Raw genomic sequence first — 25,518 nt, forward strand, 5'->3', positions numbered from 1 at the left:
CTAAAACACCCTGCGATGGAGACGAAAGAAGCGCTGCTGCTGCAGGAGGGGATGGAGAGGGAGAGGGCAGCTAAACGTGGGCGGACGAATGGGTCCATGCATGGCGGGCATTAGTGCGTTGGCCTGGATTTTTCTTGCTTTTCGAATGGCTCAATGCAACCTCAGGACTCAAATACCGCCCTCTTTCTTTGCTGCGATGCCGATAGTACCATGCAATGCCTAGAGCGCTACGTTGACACAGCTGTCGGACAGCATCTGCTACACGCATTGTGTCTAACCCTCTACGACACGATATTCGCATCCCAATCGTTTACAACGCCTCTTTCAAGTGCTTTCAGAGCTAGAGAACGCCTTTCGTTCACCCCTCTCCTACTCTATCGGGCTTCGAGCACCGCTTCTGGCACTCGTATCTCTCCTGTATCCCTGTTTCACGCCGACCTTGTCGTTTCTCCCTTGGGGCCAATAATCTTCGCCACCGCCAGCTACGAATATGAAACGACGGATAACATTGCGGTAGACTGCGTGGAAGCGGCTGGCGCCTGCCTTGGGTATGCCGTGGTCTTCCCAAAGTCAGCGCCGCATGATGTGGTTGGGGAGCACGCGAAGGAGAGACGCTCTGAGGAGAACTCTGGTATGAATTCGGTTACGTGCTCTGAGAATGCGGAAGCTGACCACCAAAGGGCAGATAGACATATTACAAAGGCGTATATACACCGTCAAGATACCCCTCAACACACCCCTCGACACACATCCATCACATCTTCGCCAAAGATAGCCAATGTCGACCCAGATCCGAGAGTGGATTCTCGCTCATCGACAACGAACGCGAAACCTCATAACACGGGTTCAATCGATGCTCCCCCTCGTCCTCATGTCCTTCCTGCGTCTTCAAAGCCAGACATACGCGCAGCTATCTTTTTTACGCCTTTTTGGCCTGAGATAACTGAGGTCAGACTCGTCACATCCAGCAGACAATCCAGCGTCGCGAATGCATCGTGTGGAGGCCTACAAACCGTGTCTCCTTCTGCAGGCCACCACCAGCCCGACATTCAATTCTTCTCTCGGCATATTTCGATGCTTAGGGCCATCGTCAAGCCCGTTCTCCAACGTTTACGCTGTTTTGACGCATACTTGGTCCCTGTGTTGCTGTCCGAACTCGAAGAAGCTACTGCCGCCGCCTCATCACCTTTCCGTCTTTCATATCCAACTTCCATCGTTCTCATCGACGCCTGCGCTATCCGTACGACCCCATCGAAAACGTGTCCCAAAATGGCAAGTCACGTGGACTATGGCCTGTCGAAAGACCTCGATGTATCTCTCCCGATACTGCAGCTGGGGCTCCCGCTGCCATATCTCCATGTCCTTCACGTCATTCTCATTCACTCTAATTCTTGTGGCCGGCCTATCTGAACCGGCAGGTCTTCTTCGAGCGCGTTTTCTGGGCAGTGATAGCGGGCATGTAGACGATTCTGCATTGTGGATATGTCCCGTGGGGCTCTGAAAACCATGTCTCCATCTGCAAGACACGACAACCCTCCCTCCTAATCATTATTTCAGCGCATTTTGGTCGATAAGGTCATCGTCGAGCCCGTTCTTCAAATGTTTCCGCTGGTGCGACACATACTTGGTCCTTGTATTGCTGTCGAACGTGAAGAGGCTACTGCCGTTGCTTCCTCATTTTTTTCCCTTGCATATTCAACTCCCTAGCTTACTCGTCGACGCCTGCGCCATCCGTACGACCCAATCGAAAGCGCTTCCCAAAATGGCAAGTCACGTGGACCGAGGGCCTTTCGGATCGATGTATCTCTCCCAGCACAACAGCTGTGGCTCCCGCTGGTGTATCTCTATGTGCCCCACACTTCCCCTTCTCCACCCAATTCTTTTGGCCGTCCTATCCCAAGTGGAAGGTCTTCGTCGAGCGTGTTTTCTGGGCAGCGATAGCGGGCATGTAGACGGTTGTGCATTGTGGATACGTCATGGGGAGCTCTAAAAACCATTTCTCCATCTGCCACACACGACAATACTCCCTCCTAATTCTTCTCCCGGCGCATTTTGGTCGATAATGTCATCGTCGAGCCAGTTCTTCAAATGTTTGTGCTGGTGCGACACATACTTGGTCCTTGTATTGCTGTCGAACGTGAAGAGGCTACTGCCGTTGCTTCCTTATTTTTTTCCCTTGCATATTCAACTCCCTACCTTACTCGTCGACCCTTGCGCCATCCGTAGGACCCAATCGAAAGCGCGTCCCAAAATGGCAAGTCACGTGGACCGACGGCCCGTCGAAAGACCTCGATGTATCTCTTCCGATACCTCAGCTGTGGCTCCCGCTGGCGTATCTCCATGTGCACCACGCCTCCTTTTCGCTACTCAATTCTTTTGGCCGTCCTATCCGAAGTGGAAGATCTTCATCGAGTGCATTTTCTGGGCAGCGACAGGTCGAAAGCTCCGGGACGGCCGTTAAAGGGGAGACGCTATATACGGGCAAGTGGCCCGGGCCCGTATCAAGCAGAAGGGTAGGAAGACAGAGCCTGAGACGCTGGAGGGCCTACGGTGAGTGTGGTCAAGCGAAGCCTATCGACCGATTCTGAATAACACTGGCCAGCCCGACATCAAGCAAAGTATCCCGCGGTCGCGAGATGAAACAGGGTTTGCTGCACGCTGTGGCAGTAGAGGACTTTGGGAAGAAAGCCTATCCATCCTGCTCGGACTAGTACCACACCTCCCGCATGAAAATCCACCTCGCCTCGCGAACCCTTGCTTTCTCTTCCCTTAATCGACACTCAAGTTGCGGTCGCCTGCGCCAGCCATTGTCAGCCAACGCTGTTGTCCTCCTCTGCGGGCTCGAAATTGATAATTCAGCGCCTGAATATGGTTGTTTATCGTCCGCGTAAGGTTACAGCACGGTCTGGGCTTATGCGCCGACCTCGGCGGACAGCTACGACCTTCTGCGGTCGGTCGGGCCATGCTGCCGGCGTCATGTGACCGCCGGCGCCGGATCGGGCCAAACGGCTGACGCACTTGAAAACGAATCCGCAGGGTCACGCATTCCCAAAAAGGAAATGCATAGTCAAGAGCTGCTGACGCCAGCTCTGAGTCAATGAACTCGCCTGCCATTTGTGCCAGGCGGTAGCGTGCAAACATTAAACCCCCACCAGCGACTTTGGACGACTTTGCTTGTCATAGCGCTATGGCAGCGTCGGCAATGGGCAAGACTGACGGAGGGAGGGAATGGACATTGACCTTGAGGGGGTGCTCGGACGACGAAGCATTCTGTGGAATTATCTTCGCGTTCCCGTTCGCGAGCTCTGTCTCCTGCTTGACGAGCCTGACTGTCAGTGTGGCACATTGCCGAGCCCCAATGGCAGGTATGTACTCTTTCCCAAAGACGCAATTCAAGGCGCTGAGCTTGTTTTCGCAGCTTCTCGTTGGGCACACAAAAGTAACTTGAAGAATATCCGATATCGAAAGCAGTGCCTCATGCCCTGACCATCTCGCTGCATGCAATAGGCATTTTCCCACCTCTGCTCCTTCCGCCGGGTTTCTCATCATGCCTGTTCCGTCTCGCCAGCGCAAGAGCACCCGGTATCTCGACAACTAGGCCATCTCTGGTTTCAAGCCGTGGAACGACCTCCACCATACGTTTCGCTGGATGTTATTCATGCAGGAAGGCCATCCGTTGAACCGGCTCTCGTTGTTTGCTTCGCGTTGTGCGCTTAAGCTTCTTCTTGCGAGGTTGACCCATAGTATCTTGCGCTGGAGGACATTCCAATGAGACAAATTCGGAGGCGGAAAACCCCGCTATCGTCCAGCCAACTCTCGCCTCTATCTCGTCAACAACGCTGCAACTGCCTTACTCAATCAGATGTCTATTTGACCCCCCTTCCATATCACGCATCCCTCCTCGTTCAACGGGTGTCGAAGGCTGGAGATAGCGATGTCCTTGTGCGGATCCAATTTCCACTGCGGCTAACGCAGTCGTCTGCCTTACCATATCTGCACTGTCTTCCATCCCCTCATGATCAAGCGCTCACGGCTTACTTATGCGTTTTTTGGTTATTTGTTCTGTTGCTCGCTACGCTACTAGCATTGTCTGCAAATGTATTGTATGTCAGGGTTTGCCACTTGAAAACGAATCCGCAGGGTCACGCATTCCCAAAAAGGAAATTCCTGGCACGTGACACCGACGCCTGAGCCCGCCGTCCCGCCGTTAAGGCTTAAGTCCCGCTGTTAAGTATTAAATGCCTCCAATTAGCTAAAAATGTAATAATCATTTTGCTATTAATAATACAGAGTTGCACAAGAATTCTACATGCCATACAGCGTTGGCGGCGGCGCCCCGGGAGGGCGGTTCAAATATACTGGACCAGCTGACCCAGACATCAGCGGCGCGACAGTAGCAACGCGCCCGCGTGAGCGAGTACTCATCACATGTCTCGAAGTGACAGGCTTCTTCCTGGGTGCTCGCTTGGGCTTTGGAGGGGGAGGAGGTGGCGGCGGAGGAGGTGGTGGGGGTGGTGGGGGAGGAGGTGGGGGTGGCATAGGTGCAGTCCGTGCGTCCGAGCGAGCTCGTTTTCCCGAACGCTCCCCGCCGCCGAAAGGGTCGTCAAATGTCTTGGCTTTGGTCTTGCGAACCCCAATGCCCGATTCTGCACTGTTAGTGTCTCTCTTGCGCTTTGCCAATGAGGAGCCCATGTTCTTTGCTGTTTCCCCCCAATGATTCTTCTGGTTTGGAGCAATCTTTTCGGCCGCCGGCAAGAGTGTCGAGTCTGGACGGAGGAAATGGGAAACTGCTTCGCGAAGCGCCGTAATCTCCGTCAAGGACCGTGGGTTCTCCGTTACCTCCGCTGCAATGGCAAGTAGTTGTTTGGCAAGCTGGTGGGATGCTGCAGTTTCAACATCGGATATGCTCGGGAGTTGACGAGGTTCCAGCGACTGCAGAATAGGCGCATCAGCTGTTGCTTGTCCGGGAACAACCAGCTGGGGATGGAGGGATGTCCGGGCAGTCGGTGGGTGTAGGCTCGTGTCGATGGCGGACTCGGGGAAATGTGTTCCAACACAAGCTGCATGTATGCAAAAATGTATGCGTTCATGGTCAGTGCAGGAACAACCGCTTCGATTCACGCTGTATAGCGCCCACGGGTTGGTTGCTGATGGCGCAAAAACAGCGTAGAAGGCGTTGGCGTTTGTGGGAGGCGCGATGGCTGTTGGGAGGATCGTCTTGGCTTGCTGCAGCACCGCGAGACGGGCGACCTGCTCGAGATTGTGGCCGTGGACACCCGCCAGCTGTTCCTGATGACGCGCCTTGGTATGGTTCTCAACAGCGACTGTTAGCAGCCAGATGAGCTCGTCCAGTCGGCGGTTACGAGTTCCCTCGCCAAAGTACGACTTCAGCATATGATGCCACGCCTCCGTGAGCATATTGGTGTCAGATTCTTGAAACACCGTTCGACCAACGCGAAAGTATGCCGCCCATCGTGGCAGCCAGGTCTCCGACATCCAATACTCCTCCATATAGACAATGACAGACGGCGGGCATTCGATAGGCCCAAGATTCTTGATGCGGGTCCACAATTCATCGAAGCGCTGTTGTGTTGAGGCATAGACAAGCTCCTTGAGTAAGGCCCAGAGTTTCGGATATGCGGAGACATTGAAATGCTGGTACCATGCGTGGACGACATGCCATCGACAGAGAAGAAGCCAAGCGGTGACGTAGACATCAAGCACAGCATTAATTTGCGCGTTGTCTCTATCGCTCATCCACACCCGCGGGACGACATCTGGCGACCACAACTGGAGCTTTGAGAGGAAAAAGTGGATAGTTTTCTCGGTGCCATTTGAGGAGACCATGAATGCTACAGGTGCGCCCCGTCCCCAGTCATCCCGGATGACGACAGAGAATAATGATACTCCCTTGTAGTGTGTCGTATTGTGGGTTGCGTCAACCCCAGCGAAGCGGTCGTGCCCGTAATAGTACCAGCACTGCTGCTGGTACCTTGTCTGGAATACGAGGACAAATGCGTCGGCATCGAGCCCAGATCCTGCGGGTGGAGCATCGCGGCGGGTCTTGAGGAAGACAAAGTGTCCTGCTGCAGCGAGCCGCCGCGCGTGCTGGATAACAGACTCGTCGTCACTTGGGTGCAGGCGATACTCTTGGGCCTTGATTTTTGCCGCAATACGACTAATATCAAGCATCTTGACCTGCTGGTCCCGGTTGACACTCCCGAGGCTTCCAACAGACGTCGTTGCGGCGTTTTCAGTCTTCATACTCTTGTACTGCCAACAATATCACTGCTTCAACCTCAAAATTAAGCTGGAAAACTCACAATGGCTTTCCCGGACTCGCCCTTCATCAACCGCCCCTCAATCGTCTCGCGTACATCCTTCGACAGCGTCATATAGGGCAGGTTGTCGGCACCGAGTAGGTGGGTGTGCTCATCGCGGTACTTGACGAGGACACGGTCTGTACCCGGGTACGTCTTCTTCGTGATTAGCGCACTGCAGCCACCTGCTAACTCCTTCTTGAAGTCTTTAGATTTGCGCTCGGGCCGTTTCCGCTCGCGAGCATGCAAGCGAGCATCGCCATCCCGTGTACAAGTATACGTGGCTCGCGTCAACCAAACTCGCTCGGTCTCCGGCAGCGCGCATGACTCGGTTCGGCGGTGTCGAAACTCGACAGAGCGTGTCCGACGCTGGTCCAGCAACCAGCTCTCGTAATGTCCCTGGGACTCGAATACAAGATTGTAGCCATGCGCTTGATCGTAAGCGAAGCCGTGGCGGGTGGATGGATCAAATGTGGAGGCGGGGCTGGATAATGGGTCGGGATTGAGTGGGACAACCGCAAATTTATGCAAGGTGGGTGGCATGGGTAAACTGGGGTCAGCAGTGGGCAATGCCATTGTTAACGGGGCCGCCGAGAGCGACGGAGGGAGCGCGGGATCGGGGTCACGGTTGATTGCGACACGAAAGGAGCTTGTGAACGCCATTGGCGCGTTGGAGGTGGAAGGTGTCGAGGGGGAGAGCAGAAGGCAAACACTGCAAAACAACGCGTTGTTGGACGGACAATGTGTTGCATGGACCGCTAACACTGCACGTGGGCGAGATGGTACTGTTTCTTGTTTATTATTTACAAACAATGAATATAAAATAAGCCTTGAGAGGCGGGAGGGCGGGATCACATGGTCAGCTTCCTTTTCGGGAACGCGTGACCGTGCGGCATAGTCAAGAGCTGGGTTTGCCGTTCCCCTACATGAATAATTACATCGCCCCCGCCCGATCAGCAGACTGAGCTTGAGCGTGAGCAAGATATCACCCATGAACGAGCGACAGACTAACGTCATCCACAGATAAGACCTGCAGTTCCCTCCCATGCCGTCGATAGCAGGTGAGCAGGGTAAAGACGTTGATAATCGATGCAAACAACGCGCCTCTTCCGAGTCGGAGCCCTCCACATTTTTTTGCGATCGCTTGTCGGACACGCGTCAAGCCAGTCGGGCCTCGGCCGGGAATTGGGGAAGGAAAGGGAGCCTGAGCAGATATGAAGAGGTGAGAGAATTCTGCCCCCAGTGTTGCGAAGACGGGTTTTCTGTCGAAGAAAAAGCGGGACCAGCGAGCATGCGATGAAGACACGACGAGCCAAAGAGCGCGAGTGCCGCAGCCCATTATATGCTCCAACGTGCTGCAGTCATGACGAGGGAATGTGTGACGACGAGAGAAGGTGTCGCAGCCAGAGTCAAAGGATCCACCGTGAAGAGTCGAAATCTTCGCGTCGATGGACTGGGCGTCGGGTGACGAATGCGGCTACACCAAGGCCTGGGCCACCCGCTGCAAACGGCCTGCGCTTGTGATTTTGCGGGCAGGCATGGCCAGCGGGGCAGGGCAATACGAGAGGGATGGTAGAGTGGAGTTTGGAAAGCAGGAAGCGCCTTGGCTGTCAGCACAAACGCGCATGAAGAAGCCGATGCGGATACACCTTCTTACAAAGTGTGCATGTGGCTGAGTCCAATGGAGCTGAAGGCGCATGAGAGCTTGGGCAGATCTGACAGTCTGTGGATGAAGAGAAAGTCAGCGACTGTACATTCAGGCAGACATGCCGTGGACGCACCTTTGGTTACCCCTATCCGCGTGTCCCTCTCCCCAACTCTCTTCCAGTCATATAAGCGCACGTCTCAACCTGCAGCGCAGACCTGAAGGCACTACCGTTGAGAGAAATGGCGCTTGAGCATGCGCCACGCAAAAGAAACTTGAAAGGATGTGGGGCCTGACAGGCTGTAGCACTCCGCGCTCGTTGGTGTTCCTGACGACGCAATACAGGCAATAGAGCGTTTGCGGAAGGTAGGAGGGCTTGCGCGGGTCGTCGTTGTGGAGCTAAGCAAAGATCGGCGCTGTCACGTGTGCATCGGGCCGATCTCCTTCTCTCTTCTCCACCACGACCATGGCCAATACCGTCCGCCCTTTATCGTTCGATGGCCATCCCTGGCTGGTGCCTTGGTGTTAAAGATATACTGACGGACGCCGGTTGGGTCCGAGCTTGGGTCTGGAGGTGTGGTTTTCGAGAACTTTCTTTCTCTGCTTTCGCTGACCGTCGCGTCCAGCGGTTGGCTCCCGTTTGCCTTTCGACGACCGACTGCGCCTCTCGTAGGAGGAAGGTTAGGAAGGCTGGGTGGTGCGCGCTTGTGATGTTCCAGAGGGGGAATGAAGAATGAGACTTCGCGTTTGTGGAAAGACGGTGTGTGGATCCGAGTCTGCCTTTTTTTCATCTTCCTAACTGGTCTACTCTTATGCGTATTGTCGCAGGTCTATTCGTCCGCCCAGATACTCGATATTCGTGTGTTTTCTCGACCCAATGGGCTGATACTTGTCCACCGTATGGCTCTCGCCTTCTCTTCTGAATGGCGGCTTGACGGGCTTTCAGGACACTGTGCTTCTTACCCCAGACACACTCCCCTCAACGGACGCAAGTTGGAGAACACCGCCGGCGGCTAGGTGAGAAGCATATGTCGAAATCATAGGATGAATGCAGGGCTAGAGAATTGTGTGTGTTCCTCGCTTTTTTACCTCGGGCCTGCGCTTACCTCCGCAATGCTAGGAATTCAAGCAACCAAGCTGCGCTTAACTCAAGTCGTATCTGCTGTTCATACTCCCGCTCCACAAACCCGTATCACTGGCGTTGTACCCCACATCTCTGCAGCTCGTATGCGAAACGAGGAACGAGGCTCGGCGATGGAGCAGCCTACAAACAACATGTAGCATCTAGCCAGGAAGAGGGAGGAAAAGCGAGAGATGTGGCGGGTGGAGATGGGAAGATTGGTCGAGAGGAAGATGTTTGGCGTTTTCGCTATACGTCTCGTTTGAGGGGACTCCGGTGTGTCGAAACTACGCTTTCTCCTTCCATAACTGATTTGTGCGCTGATAGCTGCCATACTTCATGTGTCCCTCGTCCCAACAGCCGCGTCCTTCGCCGCGCCAATTCCTTATATTCGATCTCTTACATTCTCGCCCACATCCATATTTTACACCACCACCACTGTCTTCTTCGTCGCGACACTTCTTCTCTTACAGACAATGGCGAGCCTTCGACTGGTCATAATCTACTATTTTCATAACCTTCTATATATACGTTGCTCTCTTTCAGCACCTTTTCATCTTGTTGTTGTTCCTTCACAATCGGTATTGGTGCATTGTTTCCCCCCTTTCTAGCCGTAGTCCCGCATCCCTTTGTCCGTTCCGAATCTCTTTGACGCCGCGGCAGCATACACTTGTCACATCACGTTCCTCTTCTCGTCTTTCAGCTCCGTTTCTGAAAGAGACTGGGACTATTTAGTGCAGCGACACACCGTCCTCTTTCACCTTTGCCCCCACGTCTTCATTTCTTATCCCACGACATCGATGGTCTTGGACGCCGCCGCTCACTCTGAGTCGGATTCGGAGATCGCGCAAGCAGTCACGGTGGAGGATGTTGCGAGCACCGACAGGTCTGGGTGTGGCGACACTGAGGAGGAGGATATGGACGTGGATGTGGACGTGGACGTGGAGTGGGGGTACAGTCAGCCCGGTTCGTGTGCATATTTCCTGTTGGATTCTGCTGACGTCTTGCAGACGCTGACTCCGACGAGGAGGATATTCCGTCGTCGGGTTGTGTAAGTGGCTCCGGCGATGAGGATATGGATGTGGCGGAGTCGGAAGGCTGCGGAGATGACGGTGAAGTCGGGCCACCCTGTCCGTTTGTCTTCCTTATCCTCGTTATATCTGGCTCACACAACATTCTAGTCAACTCTCGATCTGACGAGACGACCGTGACCGAGGCAACCTCGATGGGGCCTTTGGGGGCAGCGCGAGGCCAGCTCGAAACCGCGGGTATCTCTGGCTTGCAGGCGCAGCCCACGAACTCTGCGGCTGCAGCTGATGTTCAGCGGCTGGAGGAAGCGGGGCATCCAGAGACACGATTGTCTTGGGCGGCGACAGCTCGGTTGGCCCTTGGTCGCACTTATGACTATCTAGCTGGATGGATCCTGCAGCTTCTGCTAGGAATCTGTTGTCGCAGCGAGGACTTGCCCATTCTCGACAACCGTCAGCCTGAGAGTCCGTCTTCGGACTCCTTAACAGAGAGTCCTCCTGCTGCAAATCCGCACCCGGAGTTTTTCTGCGAAGACGGGAACATGGTGCTCCGCGTTGAGTGCATCCTCTATAAGGTTAACTCCTCGCTCTTCACCTTCGCAAACTCACTCGGATAATTGATTTATAGGTGCACCGACACTACCTCGCACCATACCATGCCCATTCCGTATTCACGCAGCGCTTGCACGCGGAATCAGCCACCGAATGCAGCCCACTGGAGCTACACGATGTCGGCGACCGCCGCGGCCTGGAGGCGTTCTTGTTTCTGTCATATGAGAGGCAAGTCGGATGCTGCCTGCCGCGCGCTCAAGCTGATGGTCCTGTAGCCATATGATAAGTTTCGACTACAGCCCTGCTAATCTCGAGACTTTGATTCCGGCAAATAATTTCGCTAGAAAGTACGATCTGCATGATATGGCGCGCTGGACTGTGCGAATGATCAGCTCTATTCTTCGCATGCATGCTGTGATCCTCGCTCCGCCGGCAGGAACGGGTCTCCAGCACGACAAGTTCCCGCTGCGTCTCTGTGTCGAAATACTCCTCTTCCTCCGCCAGACTGAACTGTACGCCGGCTATAAGAAGCACAAAGCGGAAATTGAGCGCCGCGTCGAGGCGACGCTGATTGAGTATGTGTGCGCCAGCGCGATTCCGCTCGCCAACGCACTCGACATCGCCGAGTCGAACAGCTTCCGCCGGCTGCTGGGAGAACTGTATTATCTCACGCTGCGCAACAAGTGCCGCTCGGATCGCTCGTGTGCAGTTGCGGTCCCGACGCGCGAAGTCCTGGCCCCGACAGTATTCGACTTCACCGGTGAAGGGCTGGACGCGCGCCACCGGACGCGACTTCTGGAGGGCTACCTGTCACTGACGTCTGCCAGCCAGCGCGTCGCGCAGGTCCTCCTCGATATCAGTAGATGTCTGTGTCACACCCGCACCGGGCCCGACTCGGACCGTGAAGCGCGCCTGTGCATCCGTCGCCAGCGGGTAATGGCCATGTGGCTGCAGACGTTCAGCCCCGATATCCGCCGCTTCTTGGATTGGGCAGAGGCGACGGCAATGGCGCCGGAGGGCCCGGGTGGGAATGCGCTTTGCTGCGCGTCGACGGTGCACCAGTGTCTGGAGAAGATGAGCGAGGTAAGAGCGGAGCTGGATCGCACCCTTGCGGACCATTTTCTTGGGCCGTTGACTCAGTAGAGATGTCTTTCTGACTTTGGGATGTCGTATGTATCGTGTAATGTTTCTAGAAGTATTCAGAGTGGCAGAAAACCTGTAATCAGAGAAAAATTACGGACAAGACGAACTTTGCACAGTTTGCATTCAAAAGACCAGATATAATTCCGTCGAATGACGACAAATAGTGTTTGCAGCGACGTAGTATTGTCCATGCAGGCAAAAGCACAGGGACAATGAGGCCCCAAGCATTGTCGCGCGAGAGAAAAAGACTCACGCCAGACCCACATCGGCGCAGCAACCACCTCATCTCCGTCTCGTTTGCAAGTACCTCCCAAACACGAAACACTTCTCCAGTTGCTCCAAGTCTCCACGACGGTGATTCCCAAGCACCAATGGCAACGGCAGACTTGGTGAAAAGCAATGGAAAAAGACGCAGGGCTGCAAGCCATGGTAAGCACAAACACGACTCGGAATGCAGCACCACGATAACGCACATTCCCTCATCATGATTGTGCCTGGTTCCTTTCTCCCAGCGCCGCGTTCCGCGTCGCTCCTGCTTTGGGACACGAATAGCGATATGCAGGAGGCTGCCAGGAGCATAAGAAGAATGAGCATTGAGCTCGCGGTCTCAGGACGTGGGCTGCAAAACGTGGCGATTGAAGCAGGGAGTTTGAAGGTGCAAACACTGGTCAGCGCCAGGGAGAACGGGGAGCGCATTTACGCACCGTATCCCTACGCCTTTCGCACGTTACAGTCGCAGCATAGCTATCCGAATCCGCTGGCCTTCGAGAAGGTTTGTTGCTGAGTGATTGAAGGCGCCACTGTGAATTTGAATCGCGCATATAAATGAGTGCAGCCGTTATCGTCGCGGAGACGACTCCATGGCATCGGTGGGTAGGTGTTATGTCAGTTTTGCGAAACGCCGACCTCACCTCGTTTTACTTGGAGATATTTGAACGGGGATGTGTATTTCAAGGGAGGGCGCAAAGAACGAGCGGGAGAGAAGTGGATTTATGAGGGGCTTGGCCGGTCGGTGTCGTTGTGAAACTTGGTAAGCATATGGCTTGAAAAGGATTGTTGGCAGGCGTCGACGACGGTGGCGCTGGCGCTGGGTAGGAGGGATAGCTGGCTTGGCTTGACCAAGAGCCTTATCCAAAGCAACCAGTGTAAAAGAGACGGTTTCTAACGAGAGTCTGCACCCAGAGAAATGGTCAGCCGACACTGACAAGTGGAGATGGCGGTTGACGCGCCGTTTACCAGCTATTACACGTTGCGCCCCAGCTCAACGCGCTATCCAATCCCCTCCGCCATCCCTCAGTATCACGTCCTGTCCGCCAGCGACGACTTCCGAGCTTGTCCTATAAAGATGTCGCGTTTGAGCAGCAGCCACCAAAGACGGAATGAAAAACACACGTGGCGCCATTCGCGCATCCCAGCTGGCTACAAGGGGCATGAGAGAACCGTCGCAGGTCTCCTTATGTCGATTACAAGGCGGTTGAGCGAGCGGTCTTGCGGCTCATCGGAGTGCGGAGTCAAGATCGGCGGGGTCACATGTCATCGGGCCGAACGCCACTTCTCTCTTCTCCACCTCTCCCCGACTCTCATATCCGTTTACCATTGTCATCTACCTGCGTCTCTCTTTCTGGTACCGCTTGCCACTCCGTGGGACGACATGCCCCTTTTGCGTATGCTTGGCCGGCTTGCTGTCCGCCCAGGCGTTGCTCGCATGTCGGAGTTTGGGTCGACGTCAAAGCCTCAAAGGAGGATGGTCACGCGTTGCCATTCTTGCTTCTTTCCACCATCCACGCCATCCCCGCTCGTTACAACCTCAATATCCATCCAAGCGCTGGTCGCAAACGAATGTTAGAGCTGGCGGACGATTGAAGGGCGACACGATGGGACGGCAGTGGCCCGGCAGAGCACTAGTAGTGAGGTCTTGGAAGCATTGGAAGAGGCTGGTTCTAAGGTGCGCCTTTTCCACTGCATTTTCGCCCTCCTCTCACCGTCTCATGCAGATATTCGTCTCCACTGCTACACCCCCTGCGCTCGTTTTTCGATACAGCTATTCTGGCTTTGCACGGTCGTCTTGCTGTCGCCAAACGCCACCGTTTATGCCATCCGTACTGCGCGCTACCCAAATGGACCGAGGAGCTAGGCCAGAGGAGTGGGAAGTGCAAGCTCATTGGGGCTGGGAGGAAGAGCCATCGTGTCGGGGCCAGTGTCCTGCAAGAACAACTGAGACGAAGTAGCTTCGACGCGTCCGAGTTGACGGACAATACTCGCTCTTGAAAGCGCTCGAGACAGCTTTGGGAAGGAGAAGAACCGCCTGGGTATGTCTGCTTGTCATCCACTCTGGCTGAGCTGACGCGATTTTGCAGCCAATTCCTGCCTGAGGGAGAGCCAGCATGTGAGGAGTTACAGTCAGCGAGAGAGAGGTGTGTAGCACCACCCAGCTGCTTGCGAGCACTTCTAACGTTCCCAACACCAGACTTGACCCCAAACGATAAGACTTGACCCCAAACGATACTTCCGTACCCTCCGCAATCACCGCTGCTTTAGTTGTACTCGCGCCTCAAGCTTGTGAGTGTGTTACTTCATCTCTCCCAAATGCACTGGCTTATTATCGTCGGGCTTTTAGATTGAGTCGTCGCGGACAAGGCTGCAGGCGAGAAGTCTTCTTCAGCGCCAAGCCAACGACGGACGACCAACTCCCCTCACCCGCGTCAAGCATTTGCTCCCCCGCCGACCTCGAGGCGGACGACGCCCAGCCTGGGCTAGCTATGCTGCCGCGTTATGACTTGAATCCACCCATTGAAAGGCCAAACAACTATATAACTCACCAAACACCCATTGCACCTCCTCCCATCCACCTCTTCCATCTCCACCCCCCATCTCCTCGGCCCGCGCTCGCCACCTCCGCCATCTGCGTCTGTTTCGGCCATCCCTCCCAAAAACGGTCAGATTACGTGCCACGCCGGCCTCCGCCGCCCTGAGGAAGGGCAGCGAGCGTGTGGAAGGTGCTTTTACACGGGCGGAGGGTGTGTGCTCTTCCGGGACGTCTGCATTCCCGTTCATCTTTCCAACGCCGCCTTCGACGGACCACTGCATGTATTCTTGCGGGGTTTCTTGTACCGTTACTAGTACTCATTACTATATACTTCATCTGTTTTACTATGAGTAAAAGTACGAAGCAATGTAAAAACTAGCAGGTAGTCTAACAGAGGATCGGAACGGCGTTGGCGCAGGAAGGGGCTAAGTGAATATCGATGATCGGAGTACATCGTGCCGTGGAAGATAACGCGCAGGGTCGGAAAGCGGGACAGACGTTTGCAACTGCTGTAAAGCTCCATGGGCAACAGATAAGGCAGCAGAACGCCTGCATATGGGCTTCACGACTCCCGTCGTCCACACCCCCGGGATATCGGCCGACGCCGACCAATATCTTACCCCTCGTCCCATACTGTCCAAATAGTCAGCACCATGAAGCCGCTGAACGATGGTGTTCTGCGTCGGATTGCGGGGCGAAAAGTGACGAGTAGCTCGGATTTCAGATGGGGAAGAATGAGATGCGTTTGATAGGGCTATAGGTCCATGTCCGCCGCAAGAACACAAGGTCTTGGCGAAGGCAGCGAACGGTTGGCGCAGTACTTGGAAGTATTCGACGATGAATAAGGGGAGAGAAGATGAGCTGTCGGATGAGCGTTTGGGAGCGAAATTGCGGCAGAAGAGCGAGTCGAGTTGGCGAACATTTCTATGCGATGAGAAAGGCTGAGTATCGCCGGGAAAATAGTCGTGGATGGTAGTGAAATGCGTGGTCTTCGCCGACGACTTCCTGTGTCAACGAGGAAGGTGTTTCGAGACCGTGGAGGCGTCTAAATGACGAAAACTAGCCAGATAGTAAGTTTGGAGGAAGGTAGCAAGACCACGCTTCACGCACCTCGATCCAGATTGAAGAGGCGGAAAACAAAACGATATATTAATCATTAGTAGGAATGTCTCAGATGTAATAGCTGTGATCTTGAGCAGAATCAGTAAAGGTAGCGTGGAATGTTGGTCAAGCTCTCACCATAACTTGTCAGCCAAGCCGCGCAAGCGTTCCCCCACGTCCAAACGAGGATGACTTCGATAAGCTCGCGGTCAAGCATGGCCAGTGCAAGACAAAAAACGAATGGAGCTCGAGGGGGAGGATAGTCATGGAGCAAAAATGACTGCAAACACGGTTAGTACCAACACGGCAGACCAGCGTAGACTGGATAGCGCACCTTGCTGACTTGTTACGCTCTTTGTATGTCCCCACGCCCCTCTGTGTCTGCTCCAAGTTGACGAGGGCCAGCTGAAGCCTGACGGGAAGGACATCCGTCGCATCGTTTTCGTGGGCAGGGATGGAAGCTGCCAAGGTGCTCAGCACAGATCGACAAGCAAGCGGGCATACCTGTTGGTCCTTCCTCGCGGGCGCCCTCCAGCCAATGCACACCCTGCATACTCTGTACAGTATAGTTCGGCGTCCGGTGGTGATATGGGTGTTAAGGACGGTGGGATAGTGGGTGTCGACGTGGCAGGTGGAAACGACAGGAGGTCGTCCAAATTTACGAGGGCATATCGTATAGCTGGGAGCGGCTGACAAGGCCCCGTGAGACTGGGAGCGGCGGAGGGGGGAGATAGGGAGTGTGTAGAAGGTCGTGCTGATATGCCGAGCAACGGATTGCGCCTGAGGATACTAGTGAGCACATGACGGAATGAAAAGCATCATAACACACTCTTGTCCGGGCCCGCGGTCCCGCTCTGAGCACTTTGCATTCAGCTCCCTCCACCCTAGCATCCTCCCTCCTAGTGGCGTCGCAGGAGGCAGCGCACGCAGGCCCGTGCTGAGCGGAACGGTCAGCCAAGCAGCGACAGGAAGCGCCAAACGACAAAGGACGCACCGTTAGGTCAAACTAGACGTCCTCCACAGCTTCATCCAATCCCAAACGGCGCACCTCGAGTGCCACCAAGCGGGGAAGAGTCGCAAATGGTGGGTATGGTCGTGGTGGAAAAGAGAGAAGGAAGATTGGCTGGCGGGCATGTGACGTGGCCGATCTTTGCTCTTGGCGACGATGACGACGAGCCACGCAACGGCGCAGGCTCCTACCTCGCGCAACGTAGACATCCGGAGACGGCTTGAACACCTCTATCAGGCGGCCGCGACACTGCAAACCGAAATATCCTTGCTGGAGACACAGCTCGTCTACCCTGTCCTCACGCTTGCACCGGAAGTCACGGGCGAAATTTTCCACTGGGCAGCGAAATCCACCGGCGACAGCAAGCTCGTGAGCTTCCTCCTTGCGATCGGCAGTGTGTGTCGTGCATGGCGACGCATTGCGCATGGCCAAGCCGCGCTTTGGAGCCGGATCGCTCTCGACTGCGTGCGTCTCCGCTGGCCAGAGGAGCTTCTTGCGGCGCTTTGGCTGCCCAAGTCGCGGGCGCTGCCCCTCGATATTTCCATCCTATTCCGTCCCGACGTGGATAACACTTCTAACGAAGCTGTTATGGATGCTATTGCACATCATGCGTCTCGTTGGCGCCGGGTGTCTCTGGGGATCTCCCCGTCAGTCGGGTCCGACTACCGTGCCTATCGCCGGCCTGCCAATGGGAATTTGTTCTTCCTCATCCCGCCGCCAGACTCAAGAGTTTTCGATCAGCCTCTGATCCTGGAACGCCTGTCGCTGTCCAACGTTTGTATCTACCAACCTCCCGCGTCTGCCCGGGCCGATACTGCCACTGGCAATGGGGAGTCCGAGTCCATATTCAAACGATGCCCCCGGCTGACACATCTGTCTATAACACCAGCCGCCACCTTATGGATGTCCTTCCCGATTCTTTCGGTCATCAAGGTTTCGGCGCTCAGAGCAGTAACAGTGCTGTGCATCTCCCAATGTTCTCTCGACGACACGCTTCAGGCGCTCACGGCGACGCCGTGCCTTGTCTCCCTGACCCTCCTCAACCCAAATGCTAATATCTTCGAAGACAGCGAGCAGTTTTCAGCTCCAGAAGAGCCGCTCGAGCTCGCCCACCTTCAGAATCTCACCTGCGACGGCCCTTCCACAGATCCCCTTAGCATCCTCAACTATCTTTGTCTGCCGCTCCTGCATTCGCTCACGATTGCACAGGAGCTCGACGACGATGACGTGACCATATTTCGCCATCTCATCGAGCGCTCCCAGTGCCGCATCGGGAACGTGACGCTGCTCGACGTCGAGTTCGGCGGGTGGCGCGAATCCAGCATGGCCGACTTCCTGTTGTTGTTCCCCTTTGCGCGGTGCGTGACGATCGAGTATGCTGATACGGAGCTCCGCCCGCGCAGCACCAAGCCCGACTTTGAGCGCTGCGAGGACATCGAGGCGAAGCGCCCCGGCATGCTGCTGCCGGCCCTCAAGCAGCTCTGCGTCCATGGGATGTCCAGAGACGCCATGGCTCCGATACACCGCTGGATTGCGGAGCGCATCAATCGGCAGCCTGAGGGCCAGGGGAGCAACAGGGCCCCGGAGATCAAGATTGCTGTGAGCTGGTCGGCAGAGGAAAAAGTAACCACCTCACTCCGGGGGCTGCGCAGGCTCGTAGGGGGTGTCGAGGTCGTCGGAAATCCACAGCAGCTTGCTAAACTGCGGGTACATCACCAGTGGGAGTAGCCCATGACCACGAAAGATCTTTCAATTATTATTGGTGTAGCGTGTGCCAGAGTATAGTAATAGTATTGGTCGTGGCGGTCATGTTTATGATGTCGCTGCGGGCCTGAAAAGGGAGCCGAATAATAGTGCTTGAGTTTTTTATTCTCGTCACTCCTCTTAGGCGAAACTGTACATCATGTTTCAATTGTTGGGTAAGTAAGTATGTCCGCAGTAAGCGGTAGCAGAGGCTCGAGCTAAAAGCCCCTAGACTTCCCAAATTCGGGTGGCCCCAACTTCCCTGGGTCACCCCGCGCTCAATTCGGGGCCGTTTCCCACCAAATTGCGGAGTTCGACACGAACGAGGTGCCCGTCCAACTGTTCAAGTCGGCGGCACAAACCGCCGCGCCGTTGTCTCACGCCGCCACATTGCCGCCCACACCTAGCCAAAGCGTCGGCACTCGTCTCCTGGGCCCAGCTCTGCGGCGTTCGACCCCAAACTCGGTCTCGAGGCTCGTATGGCATGCCCGCTCGATCTAACAGGCGCCGGCGCCGCCAGCGCCGCCCCTTCCTGCTCATCGGTGCACCCTTCCTCCTTGCTGTGTCGGCCAGCACGGGCTCAGTTCTGGACAGTTTGGCGCCAAATTGCGGCATTCAGCGCGGTCGGGGGGCTGTGCCAAACTGTCAAATTTGGAGCCAGAACGACCTCAACGTTCTCTCTTGCCGCCTGGCTGCCGCTTCACCTACCCCCACGTCGGCACTGGTCTCCTGGGCTCAATTCGGCGCCGTTTGCCTCCATATCCGGTCCTGGGGTTCGTGCAGGGTGTTTCCACTATCCAGAAGAGGCTGGTGCCGCCAGTGCCTTTCCTTCCAGCTCATATGCGCCCCCTGCTCATTCACGGTGTCGGCCGATGCGCGCTTCAGTTCCCCACCGTTCGGCATGAAACTGCGGCGTCCAGCGCGAACACGGTGTCTCCTCAGACGGTCCAATTTACAGCGCAAACGCACACACCGTTCCCTCTCAGTTGGTCCTGGGGTTTGTACAGGACGTCTCCACGATCGAACAGACGCCGGTGGGCCATCCCTTTCTGCTCATCGGCATGCCCTCTCGCTCACTGTATTCCCCAAAGAAAACATTGGCAGTCATCTCCCGAGTCCAGTCCTGTGCTATGTGCTGTTATATCTGGTCTTGGGGCTTGCGTTGGGTGTCTCCACAATTCTGGCAGGCGGCTGCGTGCTACATTGTGCACAAAACTGCGGCGTTTAGGGTGGGCATAACTGCCAGCTGACTGCGCTTACCACTCTACCTAGTGTGCACTTCCATTATGTAGTAGACCTTCTGTTCACTTGTTTGTCATTACTTGATTGTAAATTTGAGTGATGAAGTGTACTTGGACATGTACCTTGCACCATTTTAGATAGGATTTTCATTCAAATGTTCTGGACTCATGGAAGTCAATATTTCAGAGTGTAGTCACCTTAACTAAGGATTTCCCAGCGTTTACATCAAAGTTGATGTGGGTATCTCTGGGTGGTATTTGACGATATTCATCAGGATGGTTGTATCATATGTATATTTGAATATGTAACATTTTTACATTTGGCCACCTGTTCTGCTTAACAGCAATAAAAATATTGTGAACTTGATAAAATAATTCCTGTGAGACTAGAGGCACTCACTATATCCCCCGGACTTGTCAGAACAATTCTACATTATATTACGGCCTTCCCATCTGTATATGTCACCGCACCTGTCACCTGGGTTATTGCTACCAAGCCTGTTGTATTATATTTCTCTAATTTATTCTGCAAGGGTTGAGCCTGCACTTTTCTTTCCCTTTTGGGTAAAAGAGCTCAGATACAATCACTGAACATCCTCCATTTTTTGTATGGTCACATTGCCCTTTGCTGTGGCACTGTATGCCTTCTGCCATATGTTATAGTGAAAAGACGATACTCGTGACAATTGTACAACATAGTGTGACACGAGATTATCAGTATGCTTATAGCACATCTCCCAACAATCCCCTCTACATATGTTATATTGCCAGTCCTGTCTCTTGCTCCTACTCACTGCTGCTCTATTATATTTCTCTCATTTAATTCTGCAAGGTTAAGCACACACACTGTCCTTTCCTTTTGGGGTAGGAGAACTCAGATATGGTCATTTGGTTTACAATTTCAACTTTTATTTGACCATATGGCACTTCATTGCCCCAGTGTAAGCATTGATAACTATATCTTAGTACTTTCTAGTAAATGCTAACCAGTCTATTCACTGGGTGTCCGAATTGATCCAAAATTTCTCGGAATGTCTGAAATAAATATTCCGACAATTCCACCTATATCTGTCACATCACCTGTCACCAGTCTTGCCACTACTGAGGTTGCTATATTAAATTTCTCTAACTTATTCTGCAAGGGACAAGCCTGCACTTTTCTTTCCTTTCTGAGTAACAGAGCTCAGATACCATCCCTGAACATCCTCCATTTTTTGTATGGTCATATTGCTCTCTGTTGTGGCACCGTAAACCCTGCTGCTGCTCAATACTATAGTGAAACTGCTCTATTATATTTCCTGAATTTATTCTGCACAGTCAAGCATTCACTTTTGGGTAGAAGGGCTCAGATATGTTCTGTTTGTTTACAGAATTTCTCATTCGATCATATGGCGCTCTGTTGCCCTAGTATAAGCATTCATAACCACATTTTAATAATGCTAACCTGGTCTTATGACCAAGCATTAGAAATCATCCAAATTGTCTCAGGATGTCTGAAATGAATATTCCGACCCTTCCACCAACATCCGTCACATCCCGTGTCACCTCATTTGCTCTTGTGGGTCTTGCTCTATTATATTTGGAGACATTATTTTTGGTATATTGAGTGCTTAGTTTCTGTTTCCTTTTTGGGGAAGACACCTCAGATATGATCATGAGAGGGTCACATGTGACATTGCTGACAGAGCCCGGGGTAATCCCTAGTGTTTTAGTGAATTTATAATGCAACACTTTATTGCACATTGCTCATTGATATTTAATACACTAGTACTTATTCAGGAGACGGTGGCAAATCACCAGACATGACTAAAGCACGTATTCCATGCAGTTAGGTAACTCTGCCATGGCAGTAGCCACATTTGCCTGGTTAGCACAATTTGCTATAATATCTCTTTGCCAATTTCAGTGTGCATTACCATTTATATATTTAGACCAATTTGTACTTTCCAGGGCCCATATACCATACAGTTGAAAGTAACCTACCAGGTCATCTGAATGCTTGTAACAGGCCTGCAGCCAAGTTGGCACAGAGATAATCTATTCCTATCAAGTGAATTATCAGTATTTTTTTCTCTCTCTCTTATAGCATCCAGTCGTTCTGCTTATAATCAGGCTGACAAATATATACAGGAAAAGACTAGATAACGATTAACTGCTCTACCACTAGGATACTACAGGTCAACATATTTATTTTTGGCTTGAGATAGACTCATTTAGGTAGCAGCCAGTGTGAGTACCTAAATGGCACTCAAGAATAATGAACTCTAGTACTATTCCGACCCGCCATCACGTCTCTGGCCGGCGCCTGTCAGCGACGCAAATGTCAGTGACAGCGCACCGATCACTTCCGCCCGCGTCGCAGGCAAGTCACTCCACACCTAGCGATCGATCGGGAGCCGAACATGTAGGGTTGACAGCTGATGGCCCCTGCGCCTGCGCCTGCGCCCCTCGCGCGCACAGCGCCGGCCGTCTCCGGCATACACCGGCGCCGCTTTCTCTTCCTCCTCCTGCGCGGCAGCGGCGGCGTCCCTGCGCACACACGCACAGCGCACCTCCCTGCCACGCGTTGGTGCCCGCTCAGCCAATTCCGTGTGTGCGGGAGGGCATCTGCGCAAACGCACCTCCCACTACCATGCGAGCCGGACATGTAGGGTTGACAGCTGATGGCCTCTACCGCAACAGCACCTCCCACTACCACGCGAGCCCGACATGTTCGGTTGACAGCTGATGGCCCCAACGCGCCCACCCGCACACACCTTCCCCGCACACAGGCCACCGCCCAGCCACGCGCTGAAGCGTCTCCCACCACGGCTCATTGCGCCTGCCCACCTACCGCCCACACACACACACTCCCGCCTTCCCGCCACATCCCCGGGCAGTTCTCTCTCCCCCAAACACACATACCACCCCCGCGCACTCTATTTTCTCCAGCCCGGCGTTCCGGATCGGCGACCGAGGCCGGGCTCTCACGCCACCCTTCTCTCTTCTCAACCACCACCACGGGCGACGACGAGCGCGTAGCGGCGCGTAGAAGGGCGGGAGAGCGAGGGAGAGATGTCGGGAGGGGGGGCAGAGGAAGGTAGAGGGCGGGAATGGGTGCTGGAAAAGGCAGGTGAGTCTTCAAATCCGGCAGGTGGGTGACAACTCACCCAAACTTGTCCTCGACCTCCAGCCCCCAGTTCTCCACCGTTCCGCCCCATCTTCCGAACAGCGTCCGGGACGCCCTTCCCCTTCAAATCGCGTCCACTCGCGAGCCCGCCGCTGCCGCCGTTCTCCCGCGTCGTTCGAAACAGCGCCCACAAAGGGCTGAAACTTGTCCCGCCCACCCCGAGCTCAATTCCGGGCCGATTCCCGCCAAACTGCGGCAGTATACTGGGCTCTAGCATCGGTCTCCATAGCGCGAAAACCGCGGGCAACCACCGCTTCGTTCCTGCCCGCCGCCACTTGCCAAATCGACCACCTTCCACCTTCCCCCGTTTACCCCGCCCCCAGTTCTTGCTCGTTGCCCGCCAAAACGCAGCGTTCAGCTCGAACGTATTGCCCCGACAACTGCTGAAATTTTCAGCCCGAACGGTCGAGCCCTTGGCCCCCGCCGTCCCGCCCGCTGCTTCCAACCTACTCCCCAACCCGGCCCCGGTCGTTCTCGGCCAATCCTGGCCCGCTCGGCTCCAAATTCGACAGGCGGGGTCGCGTATACCCCCTCCACATTCCCGCCCAACTCCCGCGGCCCAACTCAGCCGCCTTCCCGCCGTCGTCGTCGCGCCCTCCCGCCCACTCGTCGGCCGACGTGTGACGGGGAGTCACACAATGGGCTTGCGATCGGGGCCCCACGATCGGACGACCTGACGTCATACAATGACGCAGGCCCCACCCGATCGAGCCAGAGCTCGGTCCGCTGCCACCTGTCTCAGGTTTCACCCTCCCCACACCTCCCGGCTCTTCCCGGCTCCAATTCCCGCCCGTTTGACTCCAAATTTGGAGTTTAAGCTCGTGTAATGTATCCCTCCACCCCGCCGCTTTACCGTCCCGCCGCGGTCCCTTCCGCCCACCGCCGTCCGCCCTCCCGCCCATCGTCGGCCAACGCGTGACTAGGAGTCACACGTCGGGCTCGGGCTCAGAGGCCTGCGATCGGACGACGTGACGTCATTCAATGACGCAGGCCCACACCGATCACTCGCAGCCTCGCTCCTGCGCGCACCGTCCCCGGTTTCACCCTCCCCCCACCTCCCGGCCTCTCCCGCACCCAATTCACGCCCGTTCCCCACCAAATTGGGAAACTGGGCTCGTGTAAAGGGCCCCTACCACGTGCCGCATCACCGGCGCGCCCAACGCCCCTCCCGCCCACTGCCACCCGCCCTCCCGCCTCATCAGCGTCGGCCGATGCCGACCGAGTTCTTACTCGTTCGGCTTGCGGTCGCGCAGGGAGATTCGGACAAGGTGGGGCTACACGCGCCCACGCCATCGGCCCCCACACGCTCGCGTCTCGGCTCCACCCGCGCCCGCCTTGCTTTCACCCCCCCCCCCTCCCGCCCTCTCCCGAGCCGAGACCTTGCCCGTTTCCCGCCATACTTGGTAATCGAGCTGAGGCAATGCCTCTCCACCCTCCGACGCGCGTCTGCGCCGTCACCGCCGCTTCTCCTTCCCGCCCATCGTCTGCCGACCTCCCGCCCAACGCGTAGGCCGACATGTGACGAGGAGCGACATGTCGGGGTCGGGAACCAGGTACCGGGCACGGTTAGCATGACGTCACCCGCTGACGCGCTCTCAACGCGATCGATCGCAGTCTCGATCGCTGGCATCTTCGGTCTCACTTTGGGCTATAGCTACCATGTACACTGTAAGCTAGCAATGTATTGCACTCTCAGTGTGCGAGTCTTACCACTAGTTCGAACCTAGATAAGACCTTGGTGAGATAAAATACACGGCAGTACTTTTTTTTGCTTTCGATTCATTGGATTATGACATTAGGCTACAGAACAACAACGATACACAGCACGATTTCTACAAGACAATACAGCAACACAAAGCATTAAGACGATTTGATGACGAAGCGCACTATTGTGGTCATCAGCAACTGCACAATTTATCGGACAAAGCACACTTTTTGGGCGAGAAGTTGAGCTCGCCAGCCAGCGTGCGGCGCCCATCCAACACCTGATTCTCATGGTAGAATCTGATACGCAGGTCAGCAAGGAGGAGGTATATTGAGAAGCAGGCGACACAGAATGTCCTGAGGATGGACATTGAGCTTTCTGGCCAAGGCTCGCTGGACGACATGCATGCGTGTCGTGGGCATAAGTCTCCAGAAGCCATGACCGGCCCCTTTGTCGTCCGTAACCTGCACAAAATCAGCCATGTGTGGTCGGAGCCTAGGCTAGCACTTGCGGAAACCATATAGGAGGCTTCAGGCGTTACCCAGATCACGTCTAGCCTGCATTCAGCGGGGTATGACAGTCAAAAGCGCGTAACACACACCGCCGTCCACCATTTCCAAGCTCTCCGGGCTTTCGTGCAGCTCTATACGGCGCCCCGCGAACCAGAAGCTTGTCAGACACGTCAGTCCAAGCTCTGACACGTTGGGACAAGACGAACCGTAGCCGCTTAGGATCTTTGTCCATAAATTCAGCATACCAGTTGACGACGCGCCGAAACGTGGTATTTCGGGAATGAAACATCTTGCGGTCCCACCCGCGCGAAGCCTAGTCCACGCTGGATCTGGAGAAAAACGATGAAGAGGAAAAACAGGCAGTGGTCGGCCACGCACCTTGTACTGAATCTTGGCCTGCGCTGGAGACCCAGTATTGAGCTCC

General features: G+C 54.8%; 2 protein-coding genes across 2 annotated transcripts; both read left to right on the forward strand.

The window, feature by feature from the left end:
- The first annotated feature begins 100 nt into the window (after positions 1-100).
- MIND_01252600 (uncharacterized protein) lies at positions 101-2,711 on the forward strand. The gene is made up of 4 exons (XM_037369011.1): positions 101-631; positions 686-704; positions 2,518-2,550; positions 2,603-2,711. The coding sequence occupies exons 1-4, from the start codon at positions 551-553 to the stop codon at positions 2,638-2,640; spliced, it is 171 nt and encodes a 56-aa protein (XP_037214979.1). The 5' UTR covers positions 101-550; the 3' UTR covers positions 2,641-2,711.
- Positions 2,712-16,880: 14,169 nt separating this feature from the next.
- Positions 16,881-18,452, forward strand: MIND_01252700 (uncharacterized protein; the record flags this gene model as incomplete). Its single annotated transcript, XM_037369012.1, has 1 exon — positions 16,881-18,452. One exon carries the CDS (start codon positions 16,881-16,883, stop codon positions 18,450-18,452), a length of 1,572 nt encoding a protein of 523 aa, XP_037214980.1.
- Positions 18,453-25,518: the final 7,066 nt, after the last annotated feature.

This window comes from Mycena indigotica, assembly GCF_014461135.1.
Source record: "Mycena indigotica strain 171206Taipei chromosome Unknown Mind.scaff0012, whole genome shotgun sequence".
NCBI classification, from domain to species: Eukaryota; Fungi; Basidiomycota; class Agaricomycetes; order Agaricales; family Mycenaceae; genus Mycena; species Mycena indigotica.

What these genes read in the sequence shown, in the direction of transcription:
- MIND_01252600 (XM_037369011.1), top strand. Translation starts at nt 551, where the DNA reads ATGCCGTGGTCTTCCCAAAGTCAGCGCCGCATGATGTGGTTGGGGAGC. An exon ending in GAGACGCTGGAGGGCCTACG is followed by an intron (nt 2,551 to 2,602) that starts GTGAGTGTGGTC and finishes AACACTGGCCAG; the next exon opens with CCCGACATCAAGCAAAGTAT.